Source organism: Xiphophorus hellerii, chromosome 1 (assembly GCF_003331165.1).
Source record: "Xiphophorus hellerii strain 12219 chromosome 1, Xiphophorus_hellerii-4.1, whole genome shotgun sequence".
NCBI lineage: Eukaryota > Metazoa > Chordata > Actinopteri > Cyprinodontiformes > Poeciliidae > Xiphophorus > Xiphophorus hellerii.
Genome location: NC_045672.1, coordinates 9973636 through 9999954, shown reverse-complemented (window position 1 = coordinate 9999954; position 26319 = coordinate 9973636). Strand labels below are relative to the sequence as shown.

The window sequence follows — 26319 nt, the reverse complement described above, 5'->3', positions numbered from 1 at the left end:
CTTCTCCCATTATTTTCTGTTTTGTGATGACCAGCATGTGTTTCTCATAGTCATGAAGGCATTCGTTGTGCCTGCTAGTCTTGTCATTTTGCTGTCGCAATCCTGTTTGCATGTTGTTTTTCAAAGTGTGTGATGCATATGAAGTATAATCTGTTTTCATATATGCAAACCTTTTGAAGATCAGGCCATACAATCTCTAATTTAGTCATTTTCTGAGTCTGAATTGAAGAGCCTCAGAATTACTTTGTCACACGGTTCATCAGTCCGTCTTTCGTTGTTGGTGTTGATGTCTCTTTTGTCTTGAGACAATGCTGCGCTTGAGCTTGAGCTGTCCTCTTCATCACGCACTTCAGCTTTTAGAAATCCGTGGGTGAAAATTCTTGTATTGGCCGCATCATTGTCATTGTCAGTGTTCAAAGTATGTGAAAAAAGTAGCGGCTTGTAATCTGGAAATTGTTCATTTCTGGATTATTTTGTCTCCATTCCAGCACTTATCTGTGAAAATTTTGTTTAGTTGGTTTGAGGACACATACTTTGTTTGACTTTTTATAAAATCTCATTAATCAAACCATGTGCATGAGATTGACCAGGATCTCCAGCTTTAAAATTGGGTCTCTTAAGCCGATAAAAGCCTACCTTGCATTCCTCTATGAGGAACCCTGAAATTATAGACGGAATCCACATGTGTCATTCTTTAATCTAACATGTTGGTCTTTAATTAAAACCAAAAGGACGAATAATGTCTGTTTGGAAATAAATGCCCAGCTGTGTTTATTTGGTTGTTTGTCTGCATTTTTCACCAGAACGATGTTGGAGGACAACGAGTTCTTGTCAATAAGTGGAGCACGTTCATAAAAGCCAGGCTGGTCTGTTCTGTTCCTGGACCTCATGGCATCGACACACACTTCAACCAGCTCGGTGAGAAAAAAAAGCACAGACAAATAAGAGGCACCAAAAGTTCCATTGACACATTTGGAAACTTTGATTGGTACCTTCATTAGCCCCACCACTTTTTTAACAAGCTAAATATTTAGTGGTGATGCCTTATCAAACTCACATCACACACATTTTCTTTTCTAATTTGAACCAGAGGATGTTTTCCTGCTGCGGACCAAGGATGAGAGAAACCCGGACATCTATGCAATTTTCAGCACTATCAGGTAAACACATCTGCAGCAAAATGTGTTTTTATCATCCACTGAATGGCATTAGGTCACTCAGGTAGTTTGGTTGAAAACTAAACAATGTTTTACCCTGATTGTGACTCTTAACTCAGTGGTGACCAAAGTCAGTCTTCATTTTGTGCTGCCCTGCATGTCTTTGATGTTGCCCTGATTCAGCACAGCTGAGTTAAATAAATGGGTCATTAACAAGCCTCTACAGCGCCAGGACACGCTGGGGAAGCAGTTCAGCCATTTGAATCAGCTGAGTTGGAGCAGAAACACACCTGACCTCTGCAGGATATCTCCCTTTGAGAACTGCAGCTGGACAAAACTGCTATGAGTGATTTATTGTAAGAGTCAGTAACTCTGCCCGGACTAAGTTGTAGATCATTTTGAACATCTTAAATAAGTATGACTGCACCATGACTTGAGTTCAGCTGTTTATAGGTTTGATTTCTCCTTACATTATGTCAGACTCTATATTTTTCCATGTATCTGTTGGTTTATCATCTAACCATTATAAACTGGTGTAGATTTGATATTAGATTGTAACCACACATGATACAAATAATCTGCGTATTTATTTTCTTTTGTCTACAGTAATGTTTTCCAGGGTTTTGCTGTATGTGTTTACCGTATGGCTGACATCAGAGAAGCTTTCAATGGGCCCTTTGCTCACAAAGAGGGCCCTAACTATCAGTGGGGCCCCTATGAAGGCAGGATGCCTTATCCAAGACCAGGAGTTGTAAGTGATAGATCAACAGTCATATTACTTGAAAGTAAAGATTTGCTCATATTTAGTAAACCCTGCTTTTTCAAGTATTTATAGTCCTAACTAAAACATATATACACAACAGTTGACGTGTTTAAAGTGTAAAGGGTTTTGCACCATTAGGGTGACATGCCTTTATATTTACTTTGATAATTTCAGTAATCTAAATGTTTAAAGGTTTATGTTTGTAAACTGTATGTAGAAAGGTGGGGATTTAAATTGGTGAGAAACTGCTCAGTTCAATCACTATAAACACTGTGATGTTTTGTTTGATAATCAAAAGTAAGGTTGGAACTCATTTTAAAGCAAAGCAGTGATCCAATAAACTGAAAGCACCTCAATGCCCATAAATCTCAGTTAAAAGCTTGTAAAAGCCATTCCAAGTTTCAGGTTTAAAGATTGTTTATGCATGGAACATTGATTGTGTTGGAAAAGCATTTGTGCATATGAATGCATTAAGTTTTATACAGCAGAGATTGACCTGTAGTTTTCTAATTCGTTAAACATGTTTACTGCATTATTGTGGCGGCCTTATTAGTTTCCAATGCAAGACAGATTCAGCTGTAAGCCTTTTGTAGATGCAAAACTATGAGAGATGAACAGGGTTATTGTGTAATGTTGAAGAGTCTGGGGTTTGATGTTTGTGTCACTAATTATGGAAAAAGGAAGATTGGGTACAGAAATATTTTTCTATACTAAATTTTTATGTTTGCTTCATTAAACAAACATTAAAATCAAATTTTATTTGTTTGGCACATTTCAGCAACAAGGCCTTTCAAAGTGCTTTACATCACAACAATACTAAGTCATAGAACATACAGTCAACAATTGAAACAAAATATATTAGATATTGTTGATTAATGTTTCATTATTTACGATTCAAAAGCAACTCTTAACAGTCTTTAGGTTTTAGTCTAGATTTAAAGACACTTGGTGTTTCGGCTGTTTTGCGTTTTTTTTTTTACACACTCAGGTTAAAAATCTGAATTTTTGAAATTAAGACATTATTAAAATTCAATTATTTATATCTTTCATCTGCTACATCACAACATACATTTTAGTCAATCATCGACTTTTTTTTCTTAACTACTGACAGTAAGTTCACAGATAAATACGCACATGCTCAAATTTTCTAAAAATGACAATTTCACTACATTTGGCTTCTAAACTCTGAGATTGGGGTTTTGAATACAATCTTTGTATCTTAAACTGGATAACAACAAAGCATTGACAGTCATAAATAGTTAAATAACCAACTCCAGTTTTTCCTCTTGGAATGTTAAACAAATCCAAGTCGGTTCAGGTAGCCCGCCTATTCAAACATCCACTTTAAGCTTCACCACCACTGGTGCAACTAAATGCTGACAGATTTTGATGAATCTACAGTCGTGTGCAAGTTACACAAAAAAGCTGTTTTTCAGTTCCGAGTAAGTAGCCTAAAACTCTAGGAATAGTTTATTAGGTTCACAGTATGTACAAAAACTAAGGAAGAAAAATATTATGGGATGGAAAGGGGTATAAAAAATATTATATATGAGGTGTGGAAAGTTTCCATATCGGTAAAGTAAACTACTGTAAGTGGAAGTGCAGCTGTTGTGACTGTACACGGCACAGACCCCCTGTCCTGGATTACATCCTGACTCTGAGTGGAGCTCTCAACCACATCGCTGTAACTCAGCCTTGTTGCATACACGCATGTACGCCGGGCATGCATGCGTAAAACGATGTCGCATGGGCTATTCTGCTTCATTACCTGAGTGAATGAAAGAGCATGGAGGAAGAAGATGAATAATGTGAGAACGGAGTGGACACCTCTGTGGTTTTCCTCCACCGACTCCCTGATTAACAGGAATGTCTTGGCTTCAAATGAAGAGGAAAAACTTGAAGGAAGACATTGAAAGAAAAAAAAATCAGTAAATCAGAGTAAAATAGTGAGGAGGTGCAGGAGGTAGAAAAGAGATTTGTTGTTTTGTATCCAAGGTTTGACATCTTTGAAACCTGGCTTTCAAATATTTATCTAACATTTTAAATCAATCTTAAAAATCTAATCCTAGAGAACTATTGCGTATGCCTAAGTTAGTATTTTATCTTACTAAAACTTTAAAAAATGTGTAGCTCTTATCTCTGAGGCTTATGAAAAGTAAAAGATACATTTTATGCCCCTCCTAAAAATTTAAATTCCAGTGCAGTTAAGGGCCTTTTTCCTCCTGAGATATTTGCATCTGCTTTTTAGCTTATAGCACATTGTTTAAATATGTGTCAGAGCTCATCCTTTAGTTGACAACATGCTGGGATAGATTTTACTGCACACCTGCTAGAGCTTTAGATGTAGAAACTTCTTAACCATAAACTGTCCTCTGCTTCCCCCAAAGTCCTTCATTGTAGTGACCTGAATCTATGTAGAGCTTTTAGGTTTGATGGGTGATTCACTTAGCCTGGAAATCAATTTCTGACATAAAAATCGCATTTAAGGATTTATTTAAAATCAACTATACCCCCAGGCTGTCACTTCTAGGGATTTGAATTTGAATTTGGAAAGTGCTATTTCTGACATATAAACCAAATTTCCAAAACATCAGTCTCACTCTCATTTGTCCAGATGTCACCCACAAGACAAAATATTGTCTCACTGTAAAGTAGACTTGTGCTGGAGTAAATTTTAAGCTGGGAATCGCAGATTTAAAAGTAATGAGTGCAATTTTCTTATCCTGCAACCCAAAAGCGTTAAGCCTGCTTAGTGGCCTGAACTCCAAGCAGCATATAGAGATCCTTTTTCAAGCCTCTTCTTGTCAGATGTGTTTACAAGGCCAGGCGGCAGTAATTGGTCTTTTTTTGTTGCATGTTGACATGATGCATTTTAAGGTGCACAACTCGTCTTAGAGAGCCAGGTCGCAGCATTCCTGATGTCCTTTACATCCAGAACATTCTAATGTGAAATTGACAAACGATTCTGACAATAAACCAAGTCATTGAAATGACGGTAGAACTTGACTGAAATACAAAATAATGTGGGAAAGCATAATGCTTTTGGAAAGATAGCGCTCCTTGAATGAGTGAAATTATGGAAACTTTAGAAAAGACAAATGAGGCATCACTTTTGATGGCTTTTGCCACCTGCAGAATAAATATAGCCAGCTGTCTGCCATGATTCCAGTATTATTACCCTTTACTCTAAGCATAATGCAAGCCAGTTGTCTGGAAGATTAATGAAAATGTAGCAGTGCATGACAAAGGCTTTGGCCGCTCCCATCAGAAATCCAGATCTGCAATATGAGCAAACCTAGAACTCCAATAGCTTGCGTAAATGTTCACTTTTGGACCGTTTTCAGCCTTCCTGATTATTTTAGTGATACAGTATCTTTGCCAAATTCTTTGTTCATTAGATTTCCTATCCCTACAGTGGCATAAGCTGGAGCTTCAACAAAGCTATAATAGTGGTCATGAACTTTTATCCAGTTTTGCAATGAAATAAAACTCCTAATGAGGGTTCTTTGAGTTGAATTTAAGACCATAATTAGGCTACAGTTTGTTTGGAAAACACTTACAGTGTGGTGTAAAATGGTGGGAATTTGTAATTGGAGTAGAACATGGTAATCTCTTCCATCTGTTGGTTTTTCTTTGACATGTCCATTTCTTTCTCACTTGCAACATGCTTTAGGTTAGCCAGTAAAAGCTGAACAACATAAACACTTTTATCCTCTTCTTGCTCATCGTCTGTTTCTCACCCTTCTTCCCGTCTGTCCAGTGCCCAAGTAAAATCACCAACCAGCCCGGCAAAGAGTTTGGCAGCACAAAGGACTTCCCTGACTCTGTTCTGCAGTTCGCCCGCAGCCACCCTCTGATGTGGCGCCCGGTGCTCCCGGCACTTCGCCAGCCTGTGCTGGTGAAGGCCAACATTCCTTACAAGCTGAAACAAATTGTGGTTGACAGAGTGGAGGCAGAGGATGGGCAGTATGATGTCATGTTTATTGGTACAGGTAGGCTCAAAATGCAGAATGCAAGTTCTGCATTTTGAAAAAGCAATTTCTGCTTTTTCAAAATGCAGAACTTGCATATGGTTATTTATTGCACGTTTGGTTTTCAGACATCAGATTTTACTTGTTTAGTTGAGTTATGCTGTGAATCTGTTTAATTTTAAAATACTTACTTGTACAAGCAGCACACAGGATCAAACATCATTATCATCGCACTACAGATTCTTAAGATAAATTTGGATTTTTTTTTTTTTGCTAAGATCTGATGTATTGGCATGATTTTTAGCATTAGAATTTAAGTGTGGTGATCTCAGTCAACTGGCCTGAATAAACTAAAGAAAGAGAGTTACGAAGAAAGAGATGCAATGTGCTGCATTTACGGAAGTAACTATCGATGTTACACTGTCAACATGTGCAAATCAATTCAAAAGTTTCTAAGTGAAATTATTACTAGCTCAACAAGGGTAACTTAATGGGCAAAACTGTTTCTATGTTCGATATGTGTCAGATATGAAAGTGAACTTAATCTGCTTTGAAAAAATCTGATATTGGCCATATATGGGGTAAAACTGCTCTGTCACCTGCAGTATGAACATTAATGTATTTCTGTTCTTCTTGAAGATGTTGGAACGGTTTTGAAGGTAATTTCCCTACATGGTGGAAACAGTCTGGAGGCGGAGGAGGTCACACTGGAGGAGCTACAGGTCTTTAAAGTAAGTTTTACTTCTACAACTATACAAATGATTCTACGTTTAGATAGTATGCACCTTACTTTGCTTTGTATTAAAAGCATATCCAGATTTCCAAAGGCTTATGTTAAGTTATAATGTCATGTATGCTGTAGGAAATGTGGGCACAAATAGGGGATGGAACCAGCCGTTCATGAAATGTTTCAAAAGCTTACAACATCGTTTTTTTGTTTCCACCAAATTTAATTGCAAATCAATATTTTTTTTTCAGGTACCAATCCCAATCACTTCACTGGATATATCTGTGAAAAGGGTGCGTTGATACACTAATCTCTTACCTCTCTCACCTTCCAGAAACTGTTCTCATATTGTGTTTCCCCTCATTCTTTTTCTCTCACCTCCACACAGCAAGCCTTGTATGTGGGCTCTGCAGCAGGCGTGGCGCAGGTGAAGCTGCATCGCTGTGAGACGTATGGGAAAGCCTGTGCTGAGTGCTGCCTTGCCAGAGATCCTTACTGTGCATGGGATGGATCCTCCTGTGCACGATTCGTTCCAAACAGCAAACGTCGCTTCCGCAGGCAAGACGTCAAACATGGAAACGCGGTGCTGCAGTGTGTGGATCAGAACGTTAGCGGTAAGTGTGCATTCCTCTTCTTTGTGGAATTTAATGAAAGTGGTTTTGTTATTAGACCCGGACACAGTTCAAACCAAAAATGATTTATTTATGAGAAATCATCAAATCTAGAGAAACTCATCCATGCGTTTATCTTCAGTCGTATTGATTATTGCAACAGCGTCTTCACAGGTCTGTTCAACAAATCAATCAAACAGCTGCAGCTGATCTAGAATGCTGCTGCTCGCGTTCTCACTAAAACCAGGAAGATAAAGCACATAACACCAGTTTTAAAGTCCCTCCACTGGCTCCCTGTAGCTCAAAGAATAGACTTTAAAATACTGTTGTTAGTTTATAAATCACTGAACAGCTTAGCACCACAATACATTAAAGATCTGCTGTTGTTGTATGAACCTTCCAGACCTCTCAGGTCTTCCGGTTCTGGTCTGCTCTGCATCCCCAGAACCAGAACCAAACGAGGAGAAGCAGCATTCAGCATCTATGCACCACAAATTTGGAACAAACTTCCAGAAAACTGTAAAACAGCTGAAACACTGACTTCTTTTAAATCTCGACTAAAAACCCACCTGTTTAGGATTGTATTTGAAACGTAATCAATTACACATTTAATGATGGAACTTGACTTAATGTCATGTTTTGATTGTTGATTCTATGTTGCATTGTGTTTCTGTGTTTGTAACAATGTAAAGCACTTTGAAATGCCTTGCTGCTGAAATGTGCTATACAAATAAAATTTGATTGATTGATTGATTATAAGTAATCTTTTAAAAGCCCATTGTGTTTCCCCTGGTTTTAATCAAAGCAAAAATTGTAAAGTAGCCCAACGACACTCCCAAATTGAATCTGTCAGAGAATCTATGGAGAGAGATACAGAATTGCATGACTGCAGGCACTCTTAAAATATCAGTGGAAACATTTTCAAAGCTGGTTAACAAATCCAAGAAGAGTTTGACAGCTGTAAAGCCATTAAATATATTTCTTATGATTATTGAGAAGGCTTTAAATGTTTGTATTTTTTTTCTTGAATACTAGATAAATACCAGAAACAAAGTTCCTGTTTTAATAATATAATTTAAAATCTCCTCAGGTTATGAATAGTTTTGGATGAAATAGTCAAAATGTGTCTCACCTTAGTAATTGTTTTTAAAATGGAACAAGCTAAATTGAAAATGGTAGATAGTTTTATGCTAATTGTAATGTGGGTATTTAAACACTTGTTTATACAAAGATAGTTCTCTCTCATAACCCCGGTCAATCGAGTTCGCACTCGTATCTATGGAAAGTTAAGCTAAGCTCCAGAACGGCAGGCGAAAGAGAGAAAAACCAGTCTGGACTTCTGCTCATAGCGAGAATCCACGTGTTGCTTAGGTAGTTCTAAAACAGACTCGTATCTCTTCGGTGTTCCTTTGCCACAAGTGTAAACTGTTTACTTGCTCGTAAAAAGAAGACCACAGACTGTTTTATGTAGTCCACATTTCTCAGGATAAACTTGGAAGTCTTTGAGAATGTGTTATTTAACTTGTGTAAACAGAAATTTGAGGGAAAACCACTCGTACTTAAGTGGAGTATTCCAACCTTTGACCTCATTCCATGACGGCGCTCCGATTAATGTAGTACGGATACGAAAGGTTGCAGAGAAGATGCTGCATTAATCTTCCTGTCCTCTGGGAAAGCAAATTAAACTGCAAAATGAATTTCTATCCATATATGCAAATGTTAGACTCCTGTGTGACTGTAATGTCTGCATTCACCCATATCCTTCATTGCACCCCTCTTACACCTCAAAACACACTAGATTACTACCCTCAAAATTGAGTGACATTTAGAGTATTGCTGACAGCATTCAGTCATGTTTATTGGCACGTTTTCAACAACAAGGCAGTTTAAAGTGCTTTACATGATAAATCAGACAATGTTTGACTAACTATTAATTTAAGGCATCTTTAAAGATGTGGTGTTTTTGCCTTTATTTAAAGAAACTCAGTGTTTGAGCTGTTTGTTCCAGATTTGAAACAAACTGCATAGAAGCTGGTTGTTCTGGTTTTGTGGTGCAAATCAGACACAAAGCCGGAAGACCTGATACCACAACTACAGATCTTGAATGTATTTTGGTGCATCAAACTGCTGGTGTTCCCTGCTTATTTGTTTAAAAAAAATCAAGGTGTAAGTATTTCAGCAAAGATTTGTAGCTGAAAAGGTGGAGAGAAACAACTTAGTTAAAGACTGAACCAAGTCAAACACATTACTTCATGTAGCAACTAACAATTATTGAAAGCTGACGGGATAAAAGAGGCAGAAACACTCATTCCACTTTTTAAATCCTTCCACAGCCTAAAAAAAAAAATTGATTCAAGTGAAATGTTTATAATTTTAATAAGAGGGTTCAAAACAGATGGGAAGACATGATGGTGATTTAAGAATTAACAGAAAGAGACATGTCTGTATTTGTTCACACACCTGAGTGTCTGGTGGTGGAGCGATGAAAGACGCCTCTTTCTAAGCCTTTCAGTGAACCTTAGTGGACAAGTTGTCTTGCTGAAGACTTTTGTTAAAGTCTGAAAGGAGAGATTTTATAGCGGCCTTGTGTGAATTCATCCCTTTCCAAATTCCTGCAGCCGCTTCATAACCACTCATTACCATTTTGTCCCTTTTTTGACTTAAATTTGATGCTTACAAAATAAAATCACTTCATATACATGTACTTACATCACAGTATAATTATTTTAATCAAGTATTTTAAAACATTGTGTATATAATTGGTCACAAAATAATTTAATTTAGTCAGAGATTAAATGCTTAAAATTTTGTGTATAGCCCCCAATTTCATTTTTATACTTCAACATTTTTAAATATTCAATATTTTCCCATATTTCTTTATGTTTATAGTCCAAATAATGGGCTTTTTTTTCTAAAACACCAGCATTTTTGCATGACATAAGCTTAACCAATTTCAGGAATAATAATTTTTTTCATAGAAATTTAGTTCTCAATCATAAGTGATTTTATTGTCATGCTTCTTCTGACAGTCTTCTTTTTCTCTAACTCTATATTTTTTTCTTTTTTGAGAAGACTTGGACGTGACTGAGGACAAAGTTGTGTATGGGACGGAGAAAAACAGCACCTTCCTAGAGTGTGTCCCTCGCTCGCCGCAAGCTTCCGTCACCTGGCTTGTCCAACGCGATGACCGCAAGGAAGAGGTGCGACGCTTTGCATAAACAAGCCGGTCAAAATCACACGTTAGAGGTGTCAAAATGAAACGCACGTGCGATGGTGGCGAAGAGTAAAAGTGTTAGAGCGGGGTGAAACCTTTGTGTGGTTTGAACAAATGCCTGTAAAAGTGAGATTAGTAATGTGGTTGGCACATTTGACAGCCATTTGACATGTGGTTCAAATTAAGCAGTTATATTTCAAAGAGAAATGCTCAATTGCCTCGTCGCTTGGATAAACAGTGAATTCTCCTCTGCCCTCCACAGCCACATGCTGCCAACGGATCAAGTGTCACTTAAATGTCTTTACTGGCCACTGTGACTTAAACACAAAACTGTAAAGTCCTCTAAAGCTGTATTTAGAAAATGATGTTGCTGGGTGGAAGCACACCCACAGAAACCTTTCGTTCGTTTGAGGTTCTGCTCCTCTGAGCTCAAGTGAATGTCTCGCACAGCCATTCAAGTATTAAGGCATTACTACCCCTCTCCATTTCCCTGCAAATAAACATTTGGCTGCCTCTAGCTGACAAGACTGCATGTTTTAGTTGGCAACAGGTTACTGCTAGAGAAACAGAAGGGTAGAATGAGAAGATGTGGGAGACGGGAAGCGTGAATTATATAGGGGCAGCAGGGAGTGTTTCACTTATCTGAAAAACATAAAAGGGACAATAGGAGAAAACAAACATAAAAAAAAATCTCTGGAGATCTTGTTGTTACAAGTTGTTCTGAGGAAAGAGAAGCAGCTGACGTTCTTGTTTTTGTTCTCATTCAATGTAAGATGAAACATTTTCTCAGCTTGCATTAATAGGAAGCGTTGGGCTTTGCCTGCAATCTTCAATGTTTTACTTTAAACCAACACTTTTCAAAGAATTTTATAGGCCAGACAGGAGGCAGAGCAAACATGTGTTTTGGCTCTTTGTTAAAATTAAATCAAGGTTCAAATTCAAATTTAACATACATTAGGCAAAAAATATTGTTCATATGATGATTAACATGCACAAACAATTATTTTCTCTCTGTCCCATTTAGGTGAAGCTGGATGATCGTGTGATGTCAACAGATCAGGGTTTGCTGTTTCGTCATCTCTTCCGTCAGGACGAAGGTGTGTACATCTGCCGCTCCCGAGAGCACAGCTTCAGCCAAACCCTGGCCCGCATCTCCCTCCAGGTCCTCCAGGCGGACACGGTGGATGAGCTCCTTGCCCGTGACATTGCGGGCATCTCTGACGGGTTCAAAGACCGGTCTCCAGGGAACCACAGGCCCTGGATGCCTTGCAGCACGGGGCCTTACAGCAGGGGTCAAATCGGCCAGTCACGCACGTGGTTCAAGGACATCATGCAGCTCATCGGGCCATCTAACCTGCCTCACGTTGAGGAGTACTGCGAGAGGATGTGGTGCAACGACAAGCTCCGGAGGAAGCACAAGAGCATGCTGGAGAAATACCGCCAAGCTCAGGAGAGTGCCAGGAAGGCGCGCAGTAAAGGCTCCGGAGAACGCAACCGGACACCACGAGATCTCAGAGGACGGCCAGAGTAACACCGGAGAGAAATGAACAATTTGAAATCAAAGAGAAAAAAAAAGATCTTTTTGGTTCGGGTCAGGATGGTTTTGGGAGCCAATTAAAAGCCTGACCTAATCAATCGGCGTATGAGAATCTGGTGGATTAGTCTGTTTTTGCCATAAAATAAATAGAATGTTTTCATTTTAAAACAAAGAAAAAAGATGAATTCATTCATTCGAGTGTTTGACAGTGAAGCACACGGTAACAAGAGACCTTTATACTGAACTATATATTACAGTATATTCCTAGGATGTTTTTTCAAGTGAGAGTCGTCAAGAATTTCTTCACTCGCATCATTCTGTTTTTATGTTACAGTGACAAATTTTGTCACAACCCTCTACGCCAAGAAAACTAAGAAAACTGCAAACTTGAGATTTCTAAGATATGTGCATGTCGGTGTGATTTTGCTTAGCGTGGACCTTGTTTCATGTTTGGTATTTATCCTTAGTGACTCTTATGACTTATTGTTTTGCTGATATCAAGCTTTTCGTTGTAATTTGGAAGAACATCTGAAATTCTCCTGCACACACTCTTACATTAGCATATGTCCTCTAAACGTTTAATCCTTGAGTGAATTTTGTTCTGTTATATATTTAATGCTTGATATTCTATACTCTTCACAAACTCAGATTATCTGAAATTTCACTCAGCTACAACACTGAATGCATAACTTCAAGTATCTAAAGATGACATTTTCTGAGACGACTGTTGATGGTTCAACGGATCAAAGACACATGCTTTCATTCTTACTGCCGTGGGCTGAACTTTTCTATAAACACAAGATAAAGATCAAAAAAACCCAACTTGCCGACACAGAGATGGAAACTTCTCTGTGGCAACTGTTTGGTTACAGACTGTAGGAGACAGGAAGACCAAAAAGTGTGTGAACGTCGTGGATGTGCGGCCAAAAACGAAGCCCACCGAGCAAACCGTGGCATCCAGGCACGGAGATGTTCTGCATATCTTTTGGTTCCTGTGGAAGCGATCGTCAGCTTTGGACCTGGCTTTGCTGGCCTACAGTGATATGGATCCAGTTTGGGGGCAGATAGAAGGGGGCTGAAACCCGAGTCGGCTCTTTTGGTTTTTAAATGACTTCGTGACCAGCTCATTGTCCAGTTGCATGGAGCTCTTGGAACACAGTTCTTGCCAGTCGGCTCCAGTGTTTAGATGGACGTTACATTGTGTTTTGTTGCTTTATTGCATTACACATGAGGCAGTGTTATTTATAAATCACTAAGGGTTTTGGCATAAGAGTCGCAGATCATTTCGCATGCTTAGGAACCCTTTTCATCACAATAAAATTTGGTGTTTTTTTTCTATAATCGCATTTTTGAAAAATCTGTTTTCACAATTTTTGCTTTTTTAGCTATTTTATGCAGTATCAGTTTAATCTTGTCCATCATGAGGCAATATTTTAAGGGACTTTTTTCCTTAGAACGATTTTTTTCTTAGGTCAGGTCATTTGTTTTCCACCTTTCTGTTGAGATCCTCAGAGACGTGACAAGAAACCATAACTCAAGGTTTTTGTGCTTTCTATTTTGTAAATACTATTTTAAAATGTTACTTTTAGAACAATTCTTTATGTATTATCTGTTTAATTTTTTTTAAGTATGATTTTTGTGCTCATTTTGACTGGAATTATAAAGTAAGCATATGTTAAAAGTGGAGTAGCAGGGATAGAAAATGAAAATAAAAATATCTTTGATATGATAAAAATACATACATGAAAAGGAGATTATGACTTAAAAATGCATTAAAGAATAAAAATGCTAAATCCTTTAAAATTATTTAGATATGATGTTTTAAAAAATAACACTTTGTTATTGTACATTAATACATGAATAACATTAATTACAAGTATGTATGTTTCATATTAAAACCATGATTCAGAAAACTGTTTGACTCGAGTGCAAAACCCTGGAGAACTCCATGGCATGAAGATAACAAACATCACATTACTGTAAATATAAAGAAGATGCTGTACTAATTGTGTTACTTTTTTATTAGAAAAAAACCCCCATAATACTGATTAGCTTTGTGGCTTCACTGAGTGAATGGTTTTTCAAGGTGAAACAGAAAAAAAAATGCTAGGTAAGAACAGAGGAAAGTGTTAAAATGGTTTCTTTAAAAAGGTACTGAAAGCATCTAATGCAACTCTTTTTGAAACTTCTAAAATTTGTACATTTTTATATTCTGAATTACCTACAAACTATTCATTTGTATTGACACTTTGTATTCTGATATGTAGAGCACAGCAAAGCACATAAAATACCTTTAGGCTTGTTCTAAATATCGATCAGTGTGTGTTCCTAAACTACAAAGAAAAAAGAAAAATTTAAATTAAATATTGAATAAGTTTAGTTTATGTATTTGTTGGATTTTTTTGATTCTTTTAGCCGAGATTTATTGCCATCTAATAACCTAATACCTGCTCAATTTGTAACCATTAAAATAATGTCTGAACATGTTTAAACTGAATTATCTATTTTAAAACAGAACTTGACTAAATCAACACTTAACTCTGATACTCAAGTCATGCAGTCGTTGACATGAACAAATCTAGTTGTCTTTATTTAACAGTGACTTTTTTTTACAGTTCAATAAGCAGTTTTATTTTTGATGTTTTACTTTTAAGCTTGTGTTCTTTTCCAGAGTTAGAAGTTCATAGAAAGTCTGTATTTAAAACTGAATGCAGAGTTTTAATAAAGAAAAGAAAAACTCGTCTTAAAATGAACTTTGTGAACAACTTTGTAAGCTGGTCAACGGGTGTAAAAGGAAAATTAAATATGTATTTATGTTTTATTTAAGTCTGTTTCTACCATGCATGCTACAAACTTGTATACTGTTTAAAACAATTAAAGGTTGATTGTTTTTAAATCAAAAGCTGACCCTGTATTTGTTTATGATTTCATGAGAAATCATAAACATCCTCCTGGTGTTGAGTTTTAATGAGAACAAAACCACACAAAGACACAACTTGTCTTCTAACTTTAGTTGGAAGACAAGTTACAAGACAAGTCTTAATTCAGGAAATAAGAACTGAATTAAGAAGATGTACGCCTGCATTAGGCTAAGTATTAAGAGTCAGTTGACTGAAAACCTAAAGACTAAAGAAAATGAACCCTCCATTTTTCTGATGTTATCTGCATGCAGAGTTGTAGTATCGTCTTTAGGTTACTGCAAAGGTAACGTAACCCTGAAGTGGGTTGACACATGTTGGTTATTACCATGCACGCATATTTCAGTACAAGGATTCAAGTCATAGTTATGCCAGATCTCACGTGTGCAAGCTTCAAAAGACTTTCAAACAGACATGTGTGCAAGTGATTGGAGAGTTATGAGCCCAGTGCTGACCCATGACGTTACCCAGTCACCGAGTCTGGCCATACGAGTGATTGAAGGCTAATTGGGCTGTAACATCTGTTGAAAACAGAGCCGACAATGGCAGCTTGTCACTTCAGCAAACACACCAAAAAAAAAAACTACAATTCACATCTTGCCAATGGCTTCAAACACAGAATGTGCGCTTCTAAAAATCTCAGACTTGACTCATTTTGACCTCACACTGTCTGCTCTTCTTCAATAGTTCAAAAATCAACATAATTACATAATTACAGAGTGTAGTAATGGGAAGCTAAAAGATGCTCAAGAAAATGTCTGAAAGGTTTTATTAGGACAGTAAAACTTTATTTCTGGTTAATTAGACTCACTATAATCAATGTTGGATGTGTGTTCAAGACAAAAGTTGCTTTAAAAATTGTCTACTGGTGTGGATGCCTATGCAACCATGTTACAGGACGTTTTATTTTTTATTTTATTAACATTTTTTAAAGGTGGAAAAAGTTAATATCATGGTTTCATTTTTTCCATTATGGCCAAGCATTTATATTGACTTTAAGAGTCAATATAAATGGATTTCATAGATATAAAAAATGAATTTGTAAGCACAAATGTGTCATCACAAGACGGTTACTCATACGTTTTACATAGGTGTTGTCTTTTCAGCATTTATTCTTCGAAAAGTAAGACAGCTCATCATATGCAGGGCAAAGCAGTCACAAAGTGTCTGCTTGGAACGAAGTCTCCGTGGAAAAGTCCTAGCTTACCATAATGTATCTCCAAAGGCCCAGAAACAAACCGATTTGACCAACCCAGATGGTACAGCAAAATGCATCAGTTCTAGGCTCTGAGGTGTTGAAATCCAAAGGTGTGAAGAAAAACGGCTTCACGGTCGGAGGGATTAGTTCAGCAGGGAATCTCTAGAATCCACCCTGAAAAGTTATGGATTTAAAACTTTCCTTTGTAGTTTCTTATCTGTCCATGAAAACATATTCTACACGCTCTCCTAGGATTTATCTGAATGCTGTCCGTTAGGATCCTGAAGTCTATAGTCTACAATCATTTGTAAACTTTCTCTCCTGATTTTCCATCAGCAGGCTACAGGCCCCCAGCGAACCCCAGCAGAAAGCCAGGGAGATTGTGAAATGCTTTATCTCCCTCCCCCCTCTGCCACCAGATGGTTCTGCTTGGATCATGTTGAATTTGTTGGAGCAGATTGTGCTATCTGATTCCGTGGTAAGCTGTGTTTTTTAACACCTCGGTGTTGTGCTTTTTAAGGATAGAGACCAGCATACACGCTTTCATCTTATCACATCTGGATAACTACAACACTCTCTTTGCAGGCCTCAACCTAAAAACCCTTTGATTTGTTCCAGATTGTGAATAATTCTGTTAATGCCTCAAGTGATAAGATCGCACCGAACCTGTTTAGCGTCTTTGAATTAGGTTATAGCGTTTTTAATAGAAAGAATATGGAAACTGTGACATTTTAAAGGTGGTTTATTGTCTCTTGGATATATATTTAAACTTACTGTGCCTTCTTGTTTGTATTATTTAGGTCATGTGGAAAACTAGAAGGGGAAAATACATCTTAAGTACATCTGGCTGACACATTCTACTTGTTTTCAACACATCCTTATCAAATAGCCTCATGAGGTGATTAAATGGCCATGGAGATCTTTAGTATAAGAAATAAGCAACATAAAAAATGGCCAACATAAAACACCAGACAACGTAAAACTTCAAAATTGATTCAGCCAAAAGTTTTCAAACGTTTTGACATTTTGTTGTCATTTGAACCACTCTAATGCTCACCTTTCATTGGGATTTGATGTAGCAAACTAAAGAAAAAGTTTTAGATTTCAATTTACGGGGCACAGCTGCCTCGTAAATTGACAAGTCCTGTGTACTTGTTAAGTAAAAAATAAAAATGCTTCAGATTTTCAGACTTGCTGATAGAAAATATGCTAATCTGAAAAGTATTCAAAATCTTCTGCTGCAGTTAAAGCTCCGGGTTTATTGGATATGTTTTTAACCAGCTTTGCATGCTGATATTTGTCTCTGTTCTTTGTTTTTGACATAATTTTAAGTTTTGCAACAGATTTTAGCATAGATCTAGGTCTAGTCTTTGGTCATTGTATGTTTTTGAAAGGGACTTCTGATAACTTAATCTCGACTTCTTCCTAAGAGGCCAGTTTAATGCATCCCTGTGCTACACACCTTTGAAATCATGCAGAATTTTTGCCAATTTCATAACCATGAGGAGCTTTTTGTTGGTCTGTTACAGAAACATCTACTAAAATTCAGTTGAAATTCAGTAGTTGTAGTGTCACAAAATGTGGAAAACATTAAGAGGTGTGATTGTTTTTTTCCAGGACACTGGAAAAAACTTCATTTATGGTCAGTAAATGAAGGATAGCTTCACCAACTCTATCAGACGTAAAGATGGAAAAAATCCTTTAAACAGATCTACCTAATTCTGATTATTTAAGTAGAATTGGCCAGTATGAGGTCACAAGCAAAACCACAAACAGAGCTGTGCCTGTTAAATGAAAAGCACATGTTGCGTGGAGCAGGGCAAGATCTGCAGCGTTTCAATGTGAGAACTGATCCTCTCCAGCACAAAGAAAGTCTCTTGTCCTCTATCAGCATCGGTGAGTTTAGACTCCTCCAGTGGGTGTAATCAGTAACAAAATAAGATGTTTGAACAAAAAAAGGTGTTTGAACTCCACCACATAAAGACAGCCCAGTGGTTCAGAGCTAATAGGTCTAAATCGGAGCTTACAAAGCAGCTGTGGCCTGTAAATTGAAATGTAAAACTTTTTCTTGGAATTCTTTTAAGTTGACTCAAGAAAACAGGAGGGAGGTTTTACAAATCTTGTCACTGCAGCAGGATATGAGTACAGGAGAACAATACATTCACCATAATTGCTGTTTCTGCTGAAGGAATACTCATTTTCAAATATGCTTTTGGTGGATTTTTTTTGTCAAACTCACCTTTCAGTGCATTTTAAATGAATTCCTATACACTTTACCACATTTGGTGTCAAGTATTGTACCACAATCAGTTTTTGTACTGTTTATTCATCTATTCATCTGTCTATCTATGACATCCTTACTCAGAACTAGGGACTGCTGAGTTGGTAACAACAAATTGCAATTGACTCTCTGCTTTTGCTAAATACTTATTCAGGAAGAGTGATTGCTGCAAAGTCAGACTCAAAGCAGTCAGATGGGTTTCCTAAGAAATAAAATGTTTTATCAAGAGGAAAATATTTTATAACTAGGATTAAATTCTAAGCTTTGAATCTGTTTGCATGATTGGATTGAATTGAAGATGTATTTCTACATATTATTAAGATTATACTTTTTCAAATTTGTCTTGGAGAATTGCTGTATTAATGAACTGATGTAAATGGAATTAAAATCCTGCATTATGTGGTAAAAATAAAAAAAAATCCTCCCAGCAAGATCACATGGTTGTTTATACCTAGAATGGTAACTCGCTGTAGCTCTTCAGTAGCTCTAATCGCAGACTTAAATACACTCAGGAACAATTAAAGGTGAACCAGTTTTGGTTCAGACTCTTAAACCCAATGATGCTTATTCAGTAGACACTCATGTTGTGAGCCAAACAGAAGAACTCTTGTTCTGATCTCCCCCCCAAACAAGCTGTGGGAATTATTTTCTAATAATCCAAAGATTTTGATCAAAAATTGATTGTGAGGATATTTGTGGTGATGTTTTTTTGTTTGTTTGTTTCATTTCTGTACAATTTTTAGATCAGCTGATTTCACCTTCCACTCACAGTTCTGCTACACTACAATTGTATCTACTATTTCATGCTTCATTAACCCTCCAAAGCCTTGAAAAACAGCCAAAGTATTTGCCAAAGTGCTGCCATTAAATTGCTAAAAAATTATTCTGAATTATCTTAAAGTCTGAACCTGCTAACTCTACTCACATGGCGTTTAAAATACTGCCAATTTCTCTTAGAGACACAGGGCCCACAATTTCTTTGTGACCTTTTAAATAACTAGTTTCTATTTATTGCAGTTTGTTGCTTTATGTTCAGCAGAATATATATACAGTACGCTTGTGTTTACACAACCGTCAGGAGAACAAGAGCATATGCAAAAATTCAACTTTGACGATAAACTTACTGAAACATGACAGAATAGGACTGGAAGATGTTAAAATGAAGCTTCATTTTAGAGCATTTCCAGAAAATCTGCAGCAGTTATAAAAGCCAGCAACAGAACAAAAAACACAGGTCAGTATTTTTTATTTTTTTTACTTTCATTTATAGTTCAGTATTTAATGAAGACACTGAACAGTGAAGTCTTGGTGAAGGCACTTTCATACTTTAACAAGTGATTATTAGGCCAAAATACAGACTGAGTGTGTTTAACCTTCAGCTGTGTACCTACTCTTTAACCTCATTCTTAAGGAAATAGGTCATCAGTCCCTTTGTTCACTTCTCATTGTCCACCTAATGAATCATCATTGTGTCCATGAAATAGCAGTCACTAGTCAATACAGTTGATGATATAGGAGCCAGTTAATTTCCTGGTCGCAGTGATATTCTTTTCAACACTTCCAGGAAAACAGCTCCAGCTGCAAACAGATGTTTCTGCAACAACAAAAGGAAGAACATGTTTTTATGCTGTTCGAACAGTGATGCCATTGCTATTAGAAACGGATGGAGATGCAGACTAAGTGCTGCTTCCACCCTGAACGGAATAAACAACCCTGAGCAAAACAAACACCTGGTTGGTTAGGGGTCGGGGTTAAGTCGCCACGGTAACGCTTTGGTTGCTGAGAAATCTGGCCTTTATGTGACGTACTGCTGGTTGTTTACCTTTACCCGCACTCACATCATTTCCTGTTCTCTTCCTGTTCAGGATCAGTCCTGAAATTGGATTTGTTTCTTTTTTTCCAGGTCGTCTTGATTGTGTTGGAGGTAATGAGCAGCCTGACAGGACCGGCTCATTGTGAATGATGGCGGCAGCAGCTGTGCGGTGCTGGCTGACGAAGCACGTACCTCTGGAACAGCCCACCTGAGACCAAACCCTTTTCAAACACACTCTGCAGTACACCCCATGTTGTAAAAACTGTCAGTGAATCACTTGACGTACCCACACATTCACACACACTTACACCCTACGGGCTTACGGTTGTAAAATTCGGTCAGGAAACAATTAAAAATCTTTATTTCTTCATGATTTAGAGCTGAAAAAAAAATTACAACATCTGTCTTCTGTCTCATTCAGCCCTCTTGCCTTTTGTGATATTATGAAAAACTGATTACACGCTGAGATTTAATAAACATCCAACCCTGTTATCCTCCATTCACCTTTGTGAGGCCTCACAGTAAACAGTTTCTTTAGTCTAGACAACACTTTAGTTCTGCTTTGTGTTCAAATTTCACAGATGTGCATGCAAGGATAAAGAATTATTCACATATCTTTGTGTGTGTGATCCATATATAGTATATTGGGAAGTCTTTTACTTCCTGCAGATTAATCAGATCTTGTGAGTCATTCTCTTTCCGTGCAAGAACATGTTGAAAGCAATGCAAAAATAGAAAAAAAAGAAACAGGTTTAACCTTTCATTGTGCAGTAGTATGTTCTGATATTTAGGTTAACTCCTACTCAATAAAACCTACACCTTCACACAGCTGTTTTCATTTGTACTTATGGTAATGCATTTCAGATGCCGATGCATTCTTTCATTGAAGTACCTGTGTAATATTTGGTTGATTTATTGTTTACTCAGTAAGAGGTGTTTCATCCATTTAACATGTGGAAGCACCTTACAAAAAGTCTTTAAAAATGTCCTGTTCACCGTTAATCATCATAAATACAAAATTCAGTGTGTTTTCATCTACAGGTGTCAATTTAACAGACTAAGAGCATATTAAACAAACTAGTGGGCAACAATAAAGGTGTTACAGATTATTTACTTTTAGTTAGTTATTTTTTGAAACATGTGAGCATTATGATTGGTTTTCCTTTTGGCTTTTTGAGTTAGTTTTCTAATTATGTCAAATACATAGAAATAATGAAAAGAAAAAGATACGGGCAGTTGAATGAGAAGACTGGACTCAAGCTTTCAGCAGAATTGTCCCCTTTACCAGATGAGCAACCTGGGGTTGTTAACAAATGATGTTCATTTACATTTCTTTGGAAAAGCACCGTTCCCCAGCATTGACTGTCAACAGACTAAACAGGTCCTGGATTTCTTTTTTTTTTTTGTAGAAATGTTCAGGTTTTGTCCTTTTTTCCAATACAGACTCACAGCCCTTTTCCAATAAGGCTGCGAGGGTGCAGCCTTATTGTTTTACAAACAAAATGTTTTTTTTACAGATTTGTTAAAACCGTCACCATGTTGTGACAATATAACATGAGACACATAATCTGTGAAAAAACATAAAACTCTTCTGCCATGTGGTTTTTCGAACATCTGCAGAAATGCACCGCTCCTGGTTGGAAACAACCAATCAAAAACAGGAGGAAGGTCTTAGTGCTGTCAATCATGCAGGTGTAGAGTTTCTTTTAAATGTGACATTGCTTTGCGTCTTGCTCTACAACAAAATTTAGAATTTGAAATAAATAAACGTAAAGGTTCATGAAATTGCATTCCCACAAGCATCTATGCTTTTCTTTTTAACACTGGAGTTGTAAGAAAGAAGTCCACTTTGGTCTTGGGCTCATGTCAGACTAGCCATGAGCTAGTCTGACATATATATATATATTCTGTTGATATAATTGTTAGTATTATTACTGCTCTGAAAGCTGTGGTTGTTTAGCCTCCTTCTCTTCAGGTTGAAGCATGGTTTGTCTCTGTTTTTTTGGACTAGTTGTTGATTCTTTGGATTCTGTTTGACTTGGCATGACTAGTCCGACTGTTTTTGTTTTGTTTTGGTGGATGTAAATCCACCAGTTCTGGATTTACATGTAAAACAGAGGCCAATAGAGCTATCTAATGCAGGTAAGAAATGAGTTATTTGTAACTTTAGGTTACAAATAACCTAAAGTTATTTGATACTTGTCTAAATGTTCAAAAATAAATGATTAAAAAATTAAAAAATAATGAATGAATTAATTATTTTATGATTTATTAATTTATTTTATTAATGTATTTGTTACAACAAAAGATACTGAGGTTCGACACATTATCATATTTTGTTCCTTTTTAATTTGTTTCCATTTCCAAAACGACTCCTAATGGAGTCATTTTCAGAAATGTTTGTACTTCCCTCCGACATGAAATCATGTGCCAACTATGTCGTCATCATTTGAATATGAAGTCCAAGACGCTCAAATGACATGACTCATAACATGAGCGTCTTGGAGTGACTTTGAATGTCCTAAAAATCGCTACATGAATTTGATGTATTATCATTATTATTATTATTATGATTCAGGGAGGAAGCAGAACCTTGTGCTGACATGAAAGATTGAATTTCCTGATTTTCCTTCAGGGACATTTTCTCTTTGGCTGAAGGTGTTCCTGACTGGTCCAAAGTGCTCAGCAGCAATACTGTGGAGTCCAGATAGTCTGCTTCTTTTCTCTGCAGAGAACATAACAATGATTAGATATGCCAATCTATTGTGAGTCGAGCCTTTTTCCTACAGCAACGTTTAAGCTGTAATGGAAACCCTTTGCTGCTGATGAGCCGTAACTGGAGATTCTCTAATGTCTAAGTACGATAAACTTTCCCAGATTGTCAGTCAGTTAAATTTTAAAAATTCTTTCAAGAATTTTATCCCTTATTGTCTTTATTCTCTTTTCTTCCCACTAGTTTCCTCATAAAGACATATGTGATTATTTGTCATAATTGTAGCTTTTTATTGTTGTATATATCACAGAATGTTGAAATGTCTTTTTCTCTTGCTGTGGGTAATCACTGAGGTAATTACTCCTAATTGGGTTCATTAATCATTAGACCTGTCAGGTTGTTTTATTGTCTGGTACTAGCCATGCGTGTCTGTGTATATTTTAAGAAAAGTGGGCAAGAAGTGGTTGATTTTATTCATATTATTCACATATTGTACATTTTTTGGTGCACTAACCAAATAACCAGTAAAAAGTCTGAAAAATGACGATTTAGCAATACTCAAAAACTCAAAGGTTTTCAGCTCTTTGCACAGATATGTAAATGACCTTTCATATTCAGAAGACAATAATGTTTCCATCAAACTTATTTCTCGCTTTAAAAATGTTGTGCTTCTTACCCACTGGGCAAATGCAACATCTTTTTTCGAACACCCTCTTCAATTCTGTATAACTGAGGGATTTCAAGAGTCTTTGGATGGGATCTGTAGATTTATTTCATGTCTGTTCTTATACATTCCACTTTAGGGTATGTGCTGTGTGACTGTTTCCAGTTCCAGGAAAACTAAAAGGCTTTGGGATATTTATTAAAATAGTTTTATCAAAAACAAACAAAATAAAAGAATCAAAAAGATGTGAAAGGTACGTGATGAAGCAAACAGAGAAAAAGTGTCAACTGGTTCCAAACAAGATTTCTATGTGTAAATCTGTTCATGTCACAAATATCTTATGTTATATTCAGGGACAAAAGCTGAAGCTGAATAAAATATGATGTTTAACATTACTCCACATAAAGACAGAATGTAAGCCTTTGTCTGTCTGCAATTTAACAAGTCTTAATAATTTAGTCATATCTGGACAAACATGGAGTAATGAAAAAAACACAGGGGCCCTCACTTTTCTGCTGCAACTTAGACCCAGTGATAAGGGTTAGTGGTAACCAGTAAAAATCAGCCAGCGGAAATGAGCTCAATTAAGACCCCACGGACCATTGCAAACCCGTTTTACTCTCGCAGAATTCTGACGGCCTTTGAAAACACAGGGGAAATTAAGGGCTCCAAGTCTGAGGATTACAGACACAATTTAATTTCCAGTGACTTTATGACTGGTGACAGCACGTTGTGCGTGTGTGTATAAGTTTAAGTGAATACTTAAACACATGCGAGTGTTCATGAATTAGGAATGAAAGCCTCACTTATTGCTGTGAGTCTCTACCAATGTAAATGTGTGTACATGTTGCCGGTGCCCACAAGCAGTTCTTAATGGAATCAGAATGATTCATGTCGGACACGTTTACACATGCTTCAATTTTAAAAGAGACGAGGAAAACATTTTAACCCCCCATCACCTCTGTACTTTTCTGTTTGTTTAATGTGTCGAAGGGTCTGCAAAACATCTGTCATCACATCGGCAGTTCAGCTCTGGAGATCAACTGTGAGAAAAGGTGGATGAAGCTCGTTTTTGTTGAAATCAGGGAGATAATCCACAAAACATGATTTGAAGGAACTCTCGTAAAAAGCAACATGGTAATTATATCAGTGTCAAGACAACTGGGTTGCAATAAAGTTGCTTTGTTTAATTAGGTGACGATTGAGACTGGCTGCAGGGCTCTTGATTTTTTTTCTGTATCTAACGAAAAATTAATAGTCATGCTTTTCTGTTCCATTGCATGCCATAGTACATTTTACAAACAGCACTTACATTTAAAAATGTAGCCTTTGTAATTGACATTAATACATTTAGACTCATACTTCAAAACTATTTTTGCTGTTCATATAATAAATAATTAACATTTCCCTTCATGCAAGCATCTACCTGCCATGTACAGTACAGACCAAAAGTTTGGACACACCTTCTCATTGAATTCAATTAGAAAGTGTGTCCAAACCTTTGGTCTGTACTGTATGTTAACATCAATATTTACAAAAACTCTGTGGTATGGTAAAGCTTGTAAACGCCAGATCTTTTACTGCCCCCATGTGGTCTAAACATGTAAAATAATGAAATGAGGAGACAAAAGGACTAAAGCACAGGTGTCAAACTCCAGTCCTCGAGGGCCACTGTCCTACAGCTTTTAGATGTGCCACAGGTACAAAACACTGGAATGAAATGGCTTAATTACCTCCTCCTTGTGTAGATCAGTTCTCCCAGCCTTGCTAATGACCTAATTATTCTATTCAGGTGTGGTGCAGCAGAGGCTCATCTAAAAGTTGGAGGACACCGGCCCTTGAGGACTGGAGTTTGACACCCCTGCATTAATCAATCAATCAATCAAATTTTATTTGTATAGCACATTTCAGCAGCAAGGCATTTCAAAGTGCTTTACATCATATCAAACACAGAAACACAATGCAACATAGAATCAACAATCAAAATAGGACATTAAGTCAGGTTCCATCAATAAATTTGTAATTGATTACGTTTCAAATACAATCCTAAACAGGTGGGTTTTTAGTCGAGTTTGCATCCATAAAAGGTTTATCTGTTACACTCCTACTGTGTTATATGGAACAAAATACCTATTGCCATTTTTATTCCCACTCACAATCACACAGTTTAAAACGATGTAGACAGCATTTTAATGGGCTTCTGGCACGAGGCTCCGTACTCCTCGTTCACAGAATTTCGAGCAGGGACTCCGCCGTCCCTCACGGATTTTTGTGCAATTCTTTTTGTAATTATTTTTTTATTTAGAAAGAGAGATTTCCATCACATTCGTTAATTACAGCTTTACCCATCTGAGATTGTACATGAGTATACAACCGGAGAATCCAAGTGATTTTGTCCATACTGCCTTTCTGGTATTTTCTTTTACAGACTATTACTAAATTTTGTTGTGAACAATAACAAAAATGAACAGAATTGAACAATAACGGGGATTGCACCATCTCGAGCAATAAAAAAAACACAAGAACATACAAGGGCAGGGCACATAGTTCTCAAGAACAATCAAATGAAGTCAGATCTAATTGGTTTTACATACTCAGTCCAATTGGTCCAGATCTTATAAAACTTTCCTCTTTCAACTTTGAGGGAAAAATAAATCTTTCCCATAACAAAAATCTGATCAACAATTTCAATCCATTCGTCGATAGTGGGTGGGTCTGGTTTTAGCCATTTCCTTGTGATGGCTTTCTTACT

At 37.0% G+C, this 26319-nt stretch overlaps 1 protein-coding gene across 1 annotated transcript in view; it reads left to right on the top strand.

Moving 5' to 3' along the window:
- sema3bl (sema domain, immunoglobulin domain (Ig), short basic domain, secreted, (semaphorin) 3bl) overlaps positions 1-14887 on the top strand; it is a 63924-nt gene extending 49037 nt beyond the window's left edge. Inside the window, exons 8-16 of the mRNA XM_032570882.1 lie at positions 804-918; positions 1091-1160; positions 1764-1908; positions 5681-5912; positions 6531-6622; positions 6870-6911; positions 7007-7232; positions 10302-10429; positions 11468-14887. Coding sequence (XP_032426773.1) covers positions 804-918; positions 1091-1160; positions 1764-1908; positions 5681-5912; positions 6531-6622; positions 6870-6911; positions 7007-7232; positions 10302-10429; positions 11468-11974 — 1557 coding nt within the window. The 3' untranslated portion in view covers positions 11975-14887. The remainder of the gene's footprint in view (positions 1-803; positions 919-1090; positions 1161-1763; positions 1909-5680; positions 5913-6530; positions 6623-6869; positions 6912-7006; positions 7233-10301; positions 10430-11467) is intronic.
- Positions 14888-26319: the final 11432 nt, after the last annotated feature.